Source organism: Pelobates fuscus, chromosome 11 (genome assembly GCF_036172605.1).
Source record: "Pelobates fuscus isolate aPelFus1 chromosome 11, aPelFus1.pri, whole genome shotgun sequence".
Classification (NCBI taxonomy): Eukaryota; Metazoa; Chordata; class Amphibia; order Anura; family Pelobatidae; genus Pelobates; species Pelobates fuscus.
In genome coordinates, this window is record NC_086327.1 from 89089779 (window position 1) to 89104345 (window position 14567).

A 14567-nucleotide genomic window follows, 5' to 3' on the forward strand; every position below is an offset into this window, starting at 1 on the left:
TAAGATTTACATTTTATTTATCAGTATAAAAAAAAATTATACAGTAAAAACTGTTTCGGCAGGGGAAAAATGCTGATAAACCTTTACATGGTACTCTCACCTCCCCCTACAATCAAATAGCTAGCAGATTTGTATAGTAAAAGTTTTTAGACATTACTGGCAAACAAAGCCTAACGATTAACACTGCGGCCTCTCTTTTTATTTCCATTCCTTCATTACTTTATCAAACTACTTTGGCTTGTTTCTGTGTGGAAATAATAAATAATCATGAGTCCCCTACAAGACCAGTTTGCATCAATTTTATTGATTTTTTTTAATTATATATATATTTTTTTACATTTTACACTTTTTGTGTGTGTGCGATAATTTCACATTTTCTAGCTTCCGGCAAGGAGATATGAAAATGTGAGACATATTTTCTACTTTCATACTATTTCATATTTTTTTTTTTTTTTTATATTTCATTTACTGTTAAGTTCATTCTACATGTTCTTTATTGGAGTGAGTGTATGGCGTTAAGCTATATAGGTTTTTTGTTTTTTTTATGAGTTTGCTTTGCAAATTTAAATAAATTTTCTTAAGCGATATAGCATTCACGTTACTTGGCACCATTGGCAAAATATATATAAAAATAATAAAATAAAATAAAATAAAAGTAAAATGAAAATGGTCTGGTAGCCAAAAATGAAATGTAAACATTTTTTTTTTTTTTTTTTTAATAATAATGTTATTCGGCTTTTTTTTTCTAAGTCTAAATACAGTAGCTCTTTTTTTTGCAGTTTAGTCATGCTTTAGCAAAATGTTCTTCTAAAGAACATTTAAAATAAAGTACTCTTATAGTGAAATAAAGTTTTGTTTAATTTTACAGACCATATCCACTAATGCTTTGCTTATTCACTTCTTTTGTGTCTTGATTTCATGCACGTATCTTTTTTAAATTATTTTTAATATATACATTATGTACAAACAAAACAATACATCCACACTTTTCATTTTCATTCCAACAGACTATACAAATATTAGTGGTCTCCGGCGTGTTATTTACCCACCTCGATATAATCAAATTTTCTTTCATTTCAATAATAATCTCTCTCAAATAGTATTTTTCTTTCCAAATTCCTTCTATTGTATATACAATTTATTTTTCTCAGGTATGTTAATAGATAAGCCCCAAATATATTAACTGGCTTGCACGCAGCACCACATTGACTATTAGGTGTTAAAATGTTCACGCAATGTAAATGCAACCCCTATGGGCATTTTACGTATATATAACTATGTAGATATTTATATATACCTGTATACCTATACATCTAACTATATAGATAAATAGATATACGTATATATAAATAGATATAACATGATTTTGTTGTCAGCTATGAATATATTGTCTACAGGTATATGAATATAGAATAAATAACAATGAGAAAACATAGTTTTAAAAAGTAATCCTCTCTAATTAATTTTATATACATATCTCTAATTCCAGTGATTAGTAGATGATCAAATTTATTAATTTTAAAAAATGGAAAAATTACAATCATCTTTCTAATTTAAGATTAAAACACAGGATGCATAGATATCACTTTTAGCATTTGTGAGGACAATATTTAGGGAACTTAAAATAACTACTCCCAGAAAAGACAGATTATTATATTTTTTTTTCTGTAAATTGATCAACAGTTTTTAATGTACAATGTATAATAAAAATTATACAGAGCACATTTTTTGTTGACGTTGAATATGTATATTTATCACCTTTTGCAAACCGCACATCAACTGCTATATGAAAAAGGATTAACATCATTTCAATGTATCTCCAAAGCCAACGTTTTTCTTTGCCAAATGAATTTTTGCATTGGCCTTTCGCAAACCCAAAATGGACTCCAAACATTTCTGTCAAAAATATAATGAGCATATGTAAATAAATGACTATATACAAAGCTTGTTACCCAATGATAGCTTTTGTTTCTGAAGAATGGTTTAAGTTCTGGTAAGTTTTGTTTGGTACATGTTCTTTTTTTTTTTTAGAGGTCACATCAATGGTTTCCTAATGGTTTTCTAAAAGATTCACATTCTTGAAGGTAAAACCTAGGATTCGTGCAGGTTTATTGAATTCGAAAAAATGTTCTAAGCATTAATATATCTAATCATATATGCATATATATTGCATATGTTATGTATGGGGTTGACTTCTTCAGCGCTGGAAATATCTGCAACAGTGAAGACCCAGTAATGAAGACGATATAAGCGACAGAGAAAAGTCAGAAGAAAAAGATAAGAATCATGATCCAAACCCTTCCAGCATATTCACGATCTTGTGTTTTCCTGGGCACAATACTTGTGAGCGAATCAATGGTTCTGGGTGTAGCATTTAATTGTTGCTTGTGCATTTCCACCTTTTCTCAATAATTTTTGGTATAATATTTGTACAGTTCCACACGTTGTTTGAATTCAGCCCTATGTGAATCACACACCTCTCCACCCTCGGAAAGGTTAGAGATACTCTCGAACTCTGCCTGGCGCCATTTTGTTTCCCATGATTCAACAGAAGATTCAATTCCAAGATGTCTTGCTGAACAAAGCAAAAGTTGTCTATGAAAGTGCAAATGCAATGACCAAAAGATTACTGTTAAAATCCTGCAGGTTATCTCTCGAAATCTGCAGTGGTTTTTATTTTATTTTTTATTTTTTATTTAATTTTTTTATTTTTTTTTGTTGCATGTCTCTGCTAAAAACAGAAAATGAAAACAGTCTGAAAAGCGCTGTCACATTGCTAAGGGACGTTGTTTTATATCTTCAAGTTCCTTGGCCTTTTTCAATTCTTTCACTCTGAAAAAAAACCAAAAAACAAACAATGAAATGTACGTAATAGTGCAGTGTTTAAAACACAGATCTAGGAAGGAATACTTTATATTATGTACAAATAGAGCAACTGTGGCTAATCTCGGCATCTAAGATGTCTAAAAAGTACATTTCACATAATGCCCAGCCAGGGTGGGTAAGAGTCTTCACAAAGGTAATTCTCAAACATTCGAGGTGCTAACATAATATGCCATTGACATAGAGAATTGGAAGCATGCTTGTCTGCTCTGAGTGGTATGAATCATAGCTACTGTGGAGTAAATAAAAGTCAGCAAATCTTTAAACCATGCATTCAATAATACATATATATTAAAATATGTCTACAATTGTTGTACCGAAGCCATTCCATTTTCTAGAAGTCCTCACATGAATACAGGTGACCTGCAAGAGTGCATACCATGCAATGCTTTAGGCAGAGACCCGTTTTCACATGAGTAATCACGGAATGTAAGATTGAACGATGCAGAATTTTACGGATTTACTTAATTTTTGCATTGGATTTGAGACGTATTGATGCTATATCCATTTGTTACATTTGGATACCTTCGTGGAGTGATCCAGTTGCGAGTGTATCATTGTTTTTCCCAGTGTACGTTTGTTCTGAATATATGATATCTCTCACTTCCCTCCCCCATTCTCAACATATTCCATAAATATCTCCACTGCAGGAATCCTAATATTATTACACGTAGGGTAAGATTTCCCATAAAGCAGAGAAGCCTACACAGAGCTTGACATTTTAGTTGAGTTGTGAGAGACACATGGTTGTGACTTGGTCATAACGCCATTCAATGTCATCCAAAACATTGGTTTTGTCCACACCTTAGAAATTGTTTTGCATTCCTGACTCACCAAACATTTTATATTTATTCATTTTAGTGTGTTCACTTTCTTCCTAGAATGCTATGGACTACATCTTCCATAATATTCTTACAGCAATAATGATGGCAAAGCATCAGGGAAGATGTAGTCCACAATATCTAAAGTGCAGAAGATTGCCTACCACTGGCCTATAGGGATGAAGAATATATAACCAGATTTACTTATGGGTGAGGCTTGATGATCCAAATTTGTACAGTGATGTCACAGATAAGACTCTATATAGCTCCGAGTGTCTTGTCCTTAATTTTGTATTGCCATAAAAGCATTGAATATTATTATTAACCATCTAAGGTCCGAAAACTCTATCTAGAACAGTTTTATCTGATATGATACCGTGCAAATAGTGTATGTATTTTTTTAAATAATGTTGGCATCTGTGTCTTGCATTGCACTCACAAAATAAAAATAAATCACTCTTTCAATAATTTCCATATATAAGAACAGTATATTGCAGTTAAAGTATAACTCTTTCATCACACAGTCCCTTTCATCTGCAATATGTTTTAGATCTAACTTTTATTGCCACACATAAATTAGTATAAAAATCAAACTGTACATCCCAATGGTATTTGTGATGTCATCCTATATTGAGGTCTGTATGAGTATACTTTTCAATAATTCTGTTCCAAGAAAGTTAATTCAAATCCAGCTCAGGATTAACTTTCAAAGGCTAACTAGGGCCAAGGGACCATGCATTTGCATCCCTATATAAAGAATGAAGAAGGGTCTCTAAACCGGTAGAATGTCTATGGCCCATTGGGTTCTTAATCCTTCTCTGTTCTTATCAAGAATCTTTACCATAAAATATCTATTGATACTGAAGCTAACTGGCAGAAATTACTGTACAGTATATTGATAGCTCCCAGTTGTATTGTTCAATGTACTCTAAGCACCTCAGAGGTGTAGCACAAAAAAATAAGGTTAAAACAAGAGAGTCAGGAAAAAAAATCATCCATTTCAGAAGAAATCCATATTTTTTCCAATATAGCTGTCACTGGTGATATCCAAAGTGGGTGATCCTGACTGTAAAGGGGGCAGGGCTGCTCACAGAAAAGTTGTGTCAGCCTGGTTTTTCTGGACCTTGTAGAGGGTGGTGGTCCTTGTTGTGTCCCTCAGCAGAGCACAAGAACGTCTCATATGGTGCTTGTGCTGTACTGTCTGGGAACAAAATCAACACGGCAGGGCTGTCCTAACTAAGTTAGGAGACCTGATGTGCAGTTAAATATTGGTCCAAAACAGAAGGTAAAAACTTGCAATGAAGACAGGCATCTTAATATTCTTCACAAATGTGCTTACAATAGAGCTTATTGAATCCAGATTGCAAACCAAGATATTACACAAACAAAATATATTTTGTCTGTATACTATAATAAGAAGACTGTGTTGGTGGTTCTGAAACAAAGTCTGCCTGCAATCAGTTTTAATTTCACAGAACCTTCCAAGGTGCTTTCTGGACCTAAAAGTGTTTAATTGGACATTTCGGTACTCCTTGGCAGAATGGATCCCAGGAACCTCATCTTCATATTCCAGAGAGTCCATGCACGAAGGGCCCAGAATTGCCTCTACTAGTGTCTTGAGTAAGGAGCATCTCTAAGCCCTAGAGGTGTTTAAACAATGAATGCAAGGAAAACAAATCCATCAAGTGACTACTGGTAGATGAATAGGTTCTTGGAAGGTTCTTCGACAAAAACGATACACATTTAAAGTGGACAACAAGTGAATAGCTTGTCCTATGTATCAACCCCATTATGGAGTATCAGAAAAATATCATATTAGTATTCCCTATGAATGGTTCCCACTCTAATGTAACCTAAATGTTCTACTCACCGGCCTACCATGGCTGTAATTAGAATGACCCAATAGCCATGTAGCACAAACAGGTCACATCATCGCTTACAAATTAATTTCTGTTTACTAGCAATTTGGATGTCATACATTAAAGTGTACATTTATTACATGCCAGCACTTTTTAAAACTCTTAAATGAACAGCCAGTTTTGCGCACAAACTGATGTGAATTCTGTTTTTTTTTTTTTAACCCTTACCTTTTATCTGGACGTCTGCACCTTAGATAATTTCCTATTCATTCACACTCCAAAGCATTAGATGCATTGCCAAAAATCATAATAACATTCCAAAACACACACAGAAAGATCAAACGCAAAAAAACTAAACATTTATTTTAAAAAAATAACTATTCTATAAATATCTGATAATGGTATACTAACGTCTTCAGCACTTTCGTAGACTCCTAGAATGCAGTCCTATATTTTTGAGCCATAAAGGTACCATCACATTTACAGTCATTTGCGTGATGCAGAAGAACAGACCAAATACTCTTAGCAAAAACATGCTGGTGGAACACCAGTTCTTCAATGAGTTTCTTTTAAATGTTTTAAAACATTTTTTAGCAATGTAATACAGAAATATAGGATGTGACGGCAGATAAAAACCATTCGGCCCACGTAGTTGCCCAATTTTCTGTTTTCATTAGTCCCTGGCTTTATCTTATATCTAGAGAGAAATATCTTATGCCTCCAGGCACCCAGACCACTTTTGCCCACTGGAGTGGTCTGGGTGCCAACTCCCACTACCCTTCATAAACTGCAATATTTACATTTCAGGGTTAGGTCCTCCTCTAGTGGCTGTCTACTAGACAGCTACTAGAGGAGACTACCGTGTTCAAAGAAGGTGGTCAGGGTAAAATGCCCCTTACCCCTTAACCCTGCAAGTAAAAACATTGCAATTTCAGAGAAACTGCAATGTTTAAATTGCAGGGTTAAGACAAACTCTACTAACTGTCTTCCAGACTGCCACTAGAGACACTTCCTGGCTTTTAACAGAGCAACATTGAATTAGGGTATCCAGTGTGTTCAAAATCACCATAGGAAAGCATTTATTCAATGCTTTTGTATGGGGAAAGCACTAGTGTGCATGCGCATATGGTGCTCCATCGGCGTGACGTCGCTGGGGACACAGAACAAGCCAGGGACCTCGACATATATTATATTTAAATGTTTCAGAAGAAAGTTATTTATATTTAAGTATTATAAAACCTTTAAAGATATTAGAACTACATTAGTCACTTTTCCTTGCTGTTCTGCAACTCATTACATAAAGGGTACCAATAACCATTCAGCAGGACTATAACACTAGCTACACTAGTGTTACATGGTGAGTGCAAATCTACCCCTAAAAAGCCTACATTTGTTAACTTTGGGCATAAAACGTCTCTGTTGGATATGATAGCTCTATACAAATCTATGCAGCATCAATACATACAGCTGTCTGAGTAACTTGACATCGGACAAGTTGAGACTTGAATAAAGCGGATTTCACCTACCGCAGAGGAAAGGATTGTTTCTAGTAAGAATGACAAAACATTTTAATTCTCTGTCTAAGGTTATTCGGGTTCGTTTGAGATTTATTTTTCTTTTTTTAAAATTAGATTTTTATTTTTTTTGAATAACAGACTATTATGTGATATAATAGTTAATGTGTTAGTAAGAGTGTTGATATCACAGATATCTGATAAACATGATTTTGTAATCAATAAGTCATTGGATTTTTTTCCTTATGGCAGTACTGGAAATAGTTTCAGTGTTTTTAACCTTCTTTTGCATCACCCACAGAAACAGATATTTGGTTGGACTTTAAGGATTTGGTGGTGATGGGTGTAGTTTTTTGTAACTTAGATTTCCACCAGCTGGAAGGTTACTTGAACCTTAAATCAGTTATGGGCATTTTGGGCTTCTTTCTAAATCAAACTCAAGTATCTAATTTATGTAGATGTTACAATGTTGCAACAATTTAAATATCTAAAATGAACATATTGGTCTGTTTGTATGGAATACATGTAAGATCTGACATACTTGACATTGCTTGTTGAGCTGTAGGGTTTTGTTAAATGGACACTATAGTCACCAGCACAACTACAGCTTAATGTCATTCCAGGCTTTTTAATGTAAACACACTGCCTTTTCATACCCCTGGTATGGCAGGAACCAGGGCTTAGATATGCCTTCAGCATGTCATCATTGAAGACCAGGCTTCAGGCCTAATCGGTAGGTAAACTGTTCAGCAGTGAATCTGGATTGCATATTCACAGATCCCAGGAACCAGGAATTCAATCTGCTGAAGTTTTATGATATCTGCATTGTTCTTTTAAATAATTTGTTAAAAGATAGCTGTGACTGAGTGTTCTACTCCAAACATTTAATTGTGGGGGGAGCGGTATTTTCATTTGGATGCATTGCTCATTAGAGTCATTAGTGACACAACACAGAGTTAAATAATTTGTGCAGCTTCCTAATCACCTGGGATTTAGTTGTTACAATAAGGTAACAAAGCTTGTTTTTGCACAGAGACAGATTTAATATTGAGAATCCTATTATTATTAATTTTCACAATGCCGCGCAGTACGTCCTGAAGTTTACTACTTTACGAATGGGTTGCCTTTGTATCCTGTGCTGACTCAACCTGTTTTATTGCACATTACTACACTGACACACTGTGGCCATGAATTCATGCATTTACACATACATATATATATACTCTACCTACATGCAGTCACACATTCACAGAGAAGCACGTATTTGCTTCAGAGTAATTATTGACAATATGCACACATGCATTCCTACACTACATGCCGAAAGGCACTCAAGAATTTATATATGCAAACATCACATACATATTTGTTCTACAAACAGAAATACAGTTGCAGTTACAGACTATATTTTATTAAATATACCTGGGTGTAGAAATTGTAAAATTAATTTGTAAAACTAATGCTGCCTTATCTGTTTTTTGTTTTGGTTAGGGTGGTACCCAAAAATTATGTGTAAATAATGTGCAAACACTTTAGCGTAAGCAATACAAACATGCATTCCTAATGCGATAATGTCCCTGCCCCTAATATATGCCGTCGCCCCCCCCCCCGCCATTTTCAATAAAAAACAAAAAACTGTTCCTCTTTACTAAATTATTGAGATCATGCACCAATTAAAAGAGCATTATAAGGAAACCTCACTGTACATGGAGATACACGGCACATTGTTAATTCTATTTTTGCTCAATTTTTGCACATTCTTGTGAAGAAAAACAAAACTTTTTCCCCTTACAAAAAAAGTCCCAATCTTAGTCTTCCCATTTCTTCTAAAGAGATCACTTAACAGATCCCATTTACGCTGCACTGCCTCCAGATATCGCTGGAATGGTGTACAGGCAACAACAAACATGAGAAGCTGACCGGGACACAGTGGTTTCACTGATGAAAAAACATGAATGAATACCACTTACAACAGGGGTATAAGGAATACAAACACCTATCTGTTCCTCTTGATTGTCTTGCAACTTCATCTTGGAAGTGAGAGTCTGCAGGGTGTAATGAATATGCAATTTGTTTTTTTGTGTTTGCTGTATATGAAATTGGCAATTGAAAGGCCCTAAATGCATCACCAAATGGCTATCAATGGAAACTTTTTGGAGCATATTCCTATCTAAATCACCTGTGTTTTGTAATGTGGTATAGTAACAAGAATTAATTTATCATGTATCATGGGAGCAGAGCTCAGGAAGGTGTAACCATAAAAATGCAACAACCTGTTCACTACTGATTGCTTTTCATTAAGTCAAAATTAAGAGTTACATTTATTTAAACCTGGGTTTAATATTGAAAACATAGATTTAGATTTAAAAAAATATATATTTGTTTATCCCTGCACAATAATCAGAGTACAAATGTATTATTTTGTTCTATCTATCATTTAGAGAGGTATAGGGAGCGGGTGCAAAATATTGGAGATTACACTAATTTTGCAATATTTCAGGCTGGTTATAAAATATTGGCAAATCATTCCACAAAAGTCTTTACCACATTGTGTGATTTAAATTTACCTCTTTCTAGATATTTGTAAAGAACTTGCTGGCATGTTTGGAAATGCAACTTCCCCAAAATACCACAGTATGCAAATATATCATCTGAGTGTGAGCACATAAAGGGACTTACTTAATGTTCCTGTTTCTGATCCAGAGTGAAATAATGTTGTCACACCATATTTAAAGAGATGCTTCAAGGATTTACTAGCCAATATGTAGACCAATCCAATACAGCTAAAATATCAATGTAAAATATCAATTTCTTGTAATCATGTCTCGCTGAGATGGTGACATGACAACTCTAGATTGAAATGCATAATGACTTAACACAGGAATACAGAGAGAATTCCATGACACCTTTCATTCTTGGTGGGGGGTTTATGATCACACCGTACTGTCATTTATATAACAGTAAATCAGGAAGAAAAAAAAGATTGTTATACACATGGAAAGACATCATTATTTTAATTATAATTTTCAGAGATATTTTGATTTATGTAAAACTCCCTTGAAAAGCAGAAATGATGAATACTGAAGCCATTATCATTATCAAGCACATTCCCCAGGAATTTTTTTGTTTAAACAATGTCACCAATAGACATAACGTATTAAACTATTCTACAGAGTAACCTGTAAAATGTGTTTGTATTGTTAAATATCTGTTTCCATGTAAAATTTACAAACTATTTTCATCTGTTCAATAAAACAAATAAATTCCCTTGGGGGGGTTAGTTGAAAAATGTTAGTTGGTATTTGATGAACCCTACGTATGGCAAAGCCTATGTTTAAAATAAAAGAATAATGCCCAGCCAGGCTAGTTATTGTAACCCCTTCAATGCTGATCAGGGCTGGCCTTACAGCCTAGGCACATATTCATACACATAAAATAAATTAATATTACAAGTGCGGCGTTGCGGACAGGAAGGAGCATGGCCAAAGTGGGCTGGGCTCACATAGAGCCACACCCACATAATTAATGTTTTCGTACCACCTATATATAGATATATGTGCATTAAGGAAAATCCAACCCTGATGATTGTGTCGCTTGCAAAAAAAAAACATTTTATCTTTATTTTTTACAGCCATGAAGGGGTTAACAAGTGAGTATATGGCGCAGAGAGAGAAAGAGTATTGCAATGCTTGGGGTCAGTTATAAAAAAATAAGATACAACCCAGCCAGACTGAGATGTCTTGTTAAGTTACCTGTTGCTCTTAGAGCTGAAATGGCGTGTGGGGAATTTGGGAAATTTGATCGCTTGCCATTTTCCAGAAATCTCAGTAATGCAAAGTAAAAAACTCAGAGCTGCCCAATAAGGATGACACCTCTGAGCATTCTTTCTGCTATTTAATACACACATGTTTGCTCCACAAACATTCAGACCCTGTAAGAAGTAAACGAAAGAAAATTATTTTTTTAAAAATGTTTTTTTCAATATATTAAAAAACAAATCCACACAGGTGTTCAAATGCAACAGGCTGACCCAAACAGGCAACATCTTCAAAATAAAATCATGTTAATATGTCATCTATATTTTCATTTTCCAAACCTAAACTGTAAATACATGCTTGTTTTTTTTTTTTAATCAGCCCAAATTATTATTATTTTTTAAAAATATTATTATTATTATTTCATTATTTTTTATTTTTATTTTTTTTAGAAATAATATGATTTATTATATATATATATATATATATTTATAGATTTTATAATAGGTTTGCTAATTTGCACGATGCAGATTTATAAAAAAAAAAAAAAATCAGCTTTGTCTGTTTGGAACATCCAAGATTGAATCTAATTTTTTTTTGAGCCAATAAAGCTGGTACTAGCTTTTCGTAATGCCTTTTTTATTTTAATTGTAAACTGATCATTTAAATGTAACGTTAAGGTTTTAATAAGCCTAATTCATGGTGAGCCAATATTGGCTTTAATACCGTACCTGTCCCATTTTTGGAAGGACATTCCTTCTTTTAGGCACAATTTACCCTTTTCAATCTCTTCTATCCTGTTGTTCATTATTTTAAGGAATACAAATGTCAGTGTGACTGAGTGTGTCATAAAGCCCCACACCAATAAAACTGTGTATTTCAATTAAAACGTGTCTGACTTGTACAAATAAATTACTGTCTATTGGTACATCATGAAGTCTGAATATTTCTGAAATCGTCCAATTTCCTTGGGTACACCTTCAATTCCACTCCCAAAAAGAATGTGTCCTTCGTTGGCCATTTGAAATGTTGAGTATTTTCCGCTTCTGCTCTGGTAAAATTGTTTGGTGAATATGTGACTTGCCAAGCAGATTTCAATTTCTCATTCTCTTATGCCTCACCCATCCTTTTAATAGAAACTTGGTGTACAAAAGAAAAATCAAACAAATTGCCACACCGAATTGACGATAAATTTGCCTCAAATTAAGCTGTGAAACTAGCCGGTGTACATTGTATGTAGCTCATCACGGGCTCTCACTAATCGTTTATGAATATCAAAGGTTAAAATGGGAATTAAAGTACTTTAAATACACAACTAAGTGTAATGGTTAAGGAGGAAGGGTCTGTATGAGATGTAATTTCTCAGTTTTTCGTCAAAGTGTTTTTAAACTTTTTAAGGTTGTTTTCCTTTCTTTCACTCCTGCTTGGAATGTCATAATGAGGAAAATTTGTACATGCGATGATAGATTTTAAGCACAGGATTCAGCATACTGCAACGCTTCCACTAAACAGACAATTTTAATTTACATAAAAAACAAACTGCAAAAGTTAGGACAAAAGTTTGAAATAGATGGGATGGCCTTTCTTTGTGCCAGAGAATCCTTCTTTTTTGTCAAACTGCTTAAAAACAACAAACAACAAAAAACAGATGGACCGCATATAGAGTGCCAGCACTAACACCACTATATTGAGCGTATTTACGTGTAGTAAAATGTAGCCACACAAACCAAGGTGTTAACCAATATTGTGAAATATACGCACACATACGTAATACTTATATATGATTCACTTGCAAACTGTGTCCAGATTATCTCAAAGCAATCGGAAAGAAATAACACATGTAATATGAATATAGCAAGAAAAAATATTGCCCTCTTTAAAGAGCCACTCATGTGGTGCAGAGCCATGTCCAGTATTTCAGTATTGGTTAACACCTTGGTTTTCCTACATATTTCCTGTATATTATTATATACTGTGTTTTTTTTTTTCATTAGTCACTTACACCTTAATTGTTTTGATTTGTTTTATTGTGGGTGTTTTTGGTGGTTAACCTCACTGGTATAATAGCGTGTTCGCGGCGAAACGAACAAACGCAATTTCCGGTCCGCCCCCTATACGTCATCATTGAGTGAACTTTGGCCCGGAACCTCACAGTCAGCAGACACATTCCAGCCAATCAGCAGCAGACCCTTCCTCCCAGGAAGTGTCTGCTGACTGTGAGGTTCCGGGCCAAAGTTCACTCAATGATGACGTATAGGGGGCGGACCGGAAATTGCGTATGTTCGTTTCGCCGCGAACACGCTATTGTTCGCCAGCGAAATGTTCGCGAACGGTTCGGCGGACAGTTCGCGACATCTCTATATTAGACCTGCACTGAATGTTCCTACAAAAAAATCTCTTGATCCATATATCACAACTTTTTTTCTCTGATTTAATATTGTAGTGGATATGATGCTTTCTCTTTTGTACTCATCTCTACTATGGAATTAAAAATATTCTAAAGCGCAAGGAAAAAATGTAAATGGTTTGCACAAAAAATAAATATGACTAGCATTTGAACCTTTAGTTGATGCAAAAGCATTTCTGTTAAGCATAATAGTTTACGTTCAGTGCCTTGCATAAATATCCAATTCCTTCCATGTTTCCTCCATCTGTACTGGTTTAACCTAGAATTTAAATGGATTTAATTGGGAGTTCTACCATTTGACTTGTAATACATACCAACATGTTTTTTTTTTTTTTTTTTTTTTACTGTGACATAAAAACTAAAATAACAAAATCCCTCGACATTACTTGGTTACAAATGCATTCACACCAGTTACTATAAAATCCATGAATAAGCTGTGGTGCAGCTAACTGCTCTCAGACGTTACATTTAGTTGAATAGAGTCAAATTGTATGCAATTAAAGTGTCACGTGATCTAAAAATGAATATACATCTTTTTCTGGAAAGTCTCAGTTTTTGGTAATAGGAACACTAAAGCGATAGGAATATAAACGTGTTAGGAATACAAAAATGCATTCCTAATGCTTTAGTGTTTCTGTCCCTATCTGTATTGGTGCCTCTCTCAGAGCTTCTAACCTCTCCTCCTCTTGCGGCATCACAGAGGAGGCATGGCCTCTTCCACAGAGGAGCATCGGTGACACTATGTGTATGTGTGGCGAGTAACGCATGTCCATCAAATGTCCCCAATAGAATGTATTGGATCAATGCTTTTGCTAGGAGTCTGCAGTTTAGTGACCATGTTTTACTCAGTTGCTATAGCAGGAAGTGCCTTTTAGTGACTATCAGTGTAACAGCCACTGGAGGTGTGTTTATTTGCAGTTTCCTAAACAACATAATTGTTCAAAGTTTTACATTGCAGGGCTAAACGAACTGGACCACTGCACCCAGACCACTTCACATAGATGAAGAGGCCTGGGTGACTTTAGTGTACCTTTATAAAGCATAACTTGGCAAATAGATCATGAAGACCATTGAGCAAGAATCCCAGTATAAAATCTGGAGAAGCAACAATCAATGTTTGGTTATAAAAAAAAGAAATCTTTGGAACATTCCCTGGAGTTCTGTTAAAGACATTATTCAAAATGGAATTTGAGCAATGCCGAAAGCTCATCTTCTAGAGCACACCATCGTCATGGTGAAGGACAGTGGTGCTAGCATGCAGATGTGGGGAGTTTTTTTTTTTAATTGGCAAGGATTAAGAAATTGGTCATGATTTCAGGCAAAATGGATGG

At 34.6% G+C, this 14567-nt stretch overlaps 1 protein-coding gene across 1 annotated transcript in view; it reads right to left on the reverse strand.

Moving 5' to 3' along the window:
• Window positions 1-696: 696 nt before the first annotated feature.
• The window catches only part of CAMTA1 (calmodulin binding transcription activator 1), a 1539661-nt gene continuing 1525790 nt past the window's right edge, over window positions 697-14567 (reverse strand). The window contains exons 23-24 of the mRNA XM_063436496.1: window positions 10827-11005; window positions 697-2832 (exon numbers count right to left, since the gene is read on the reverse strand). Coding sequence (XP_063292566.1) covers window positions 2769-2832; window positions 10827-11005 — 243 coding nt within the window. The 3' untranslated portion in view covers window positions 697-2768. The remainder of the gene's footprint in view (window positions 2833-10826; window positions 11006-14567) is intronic.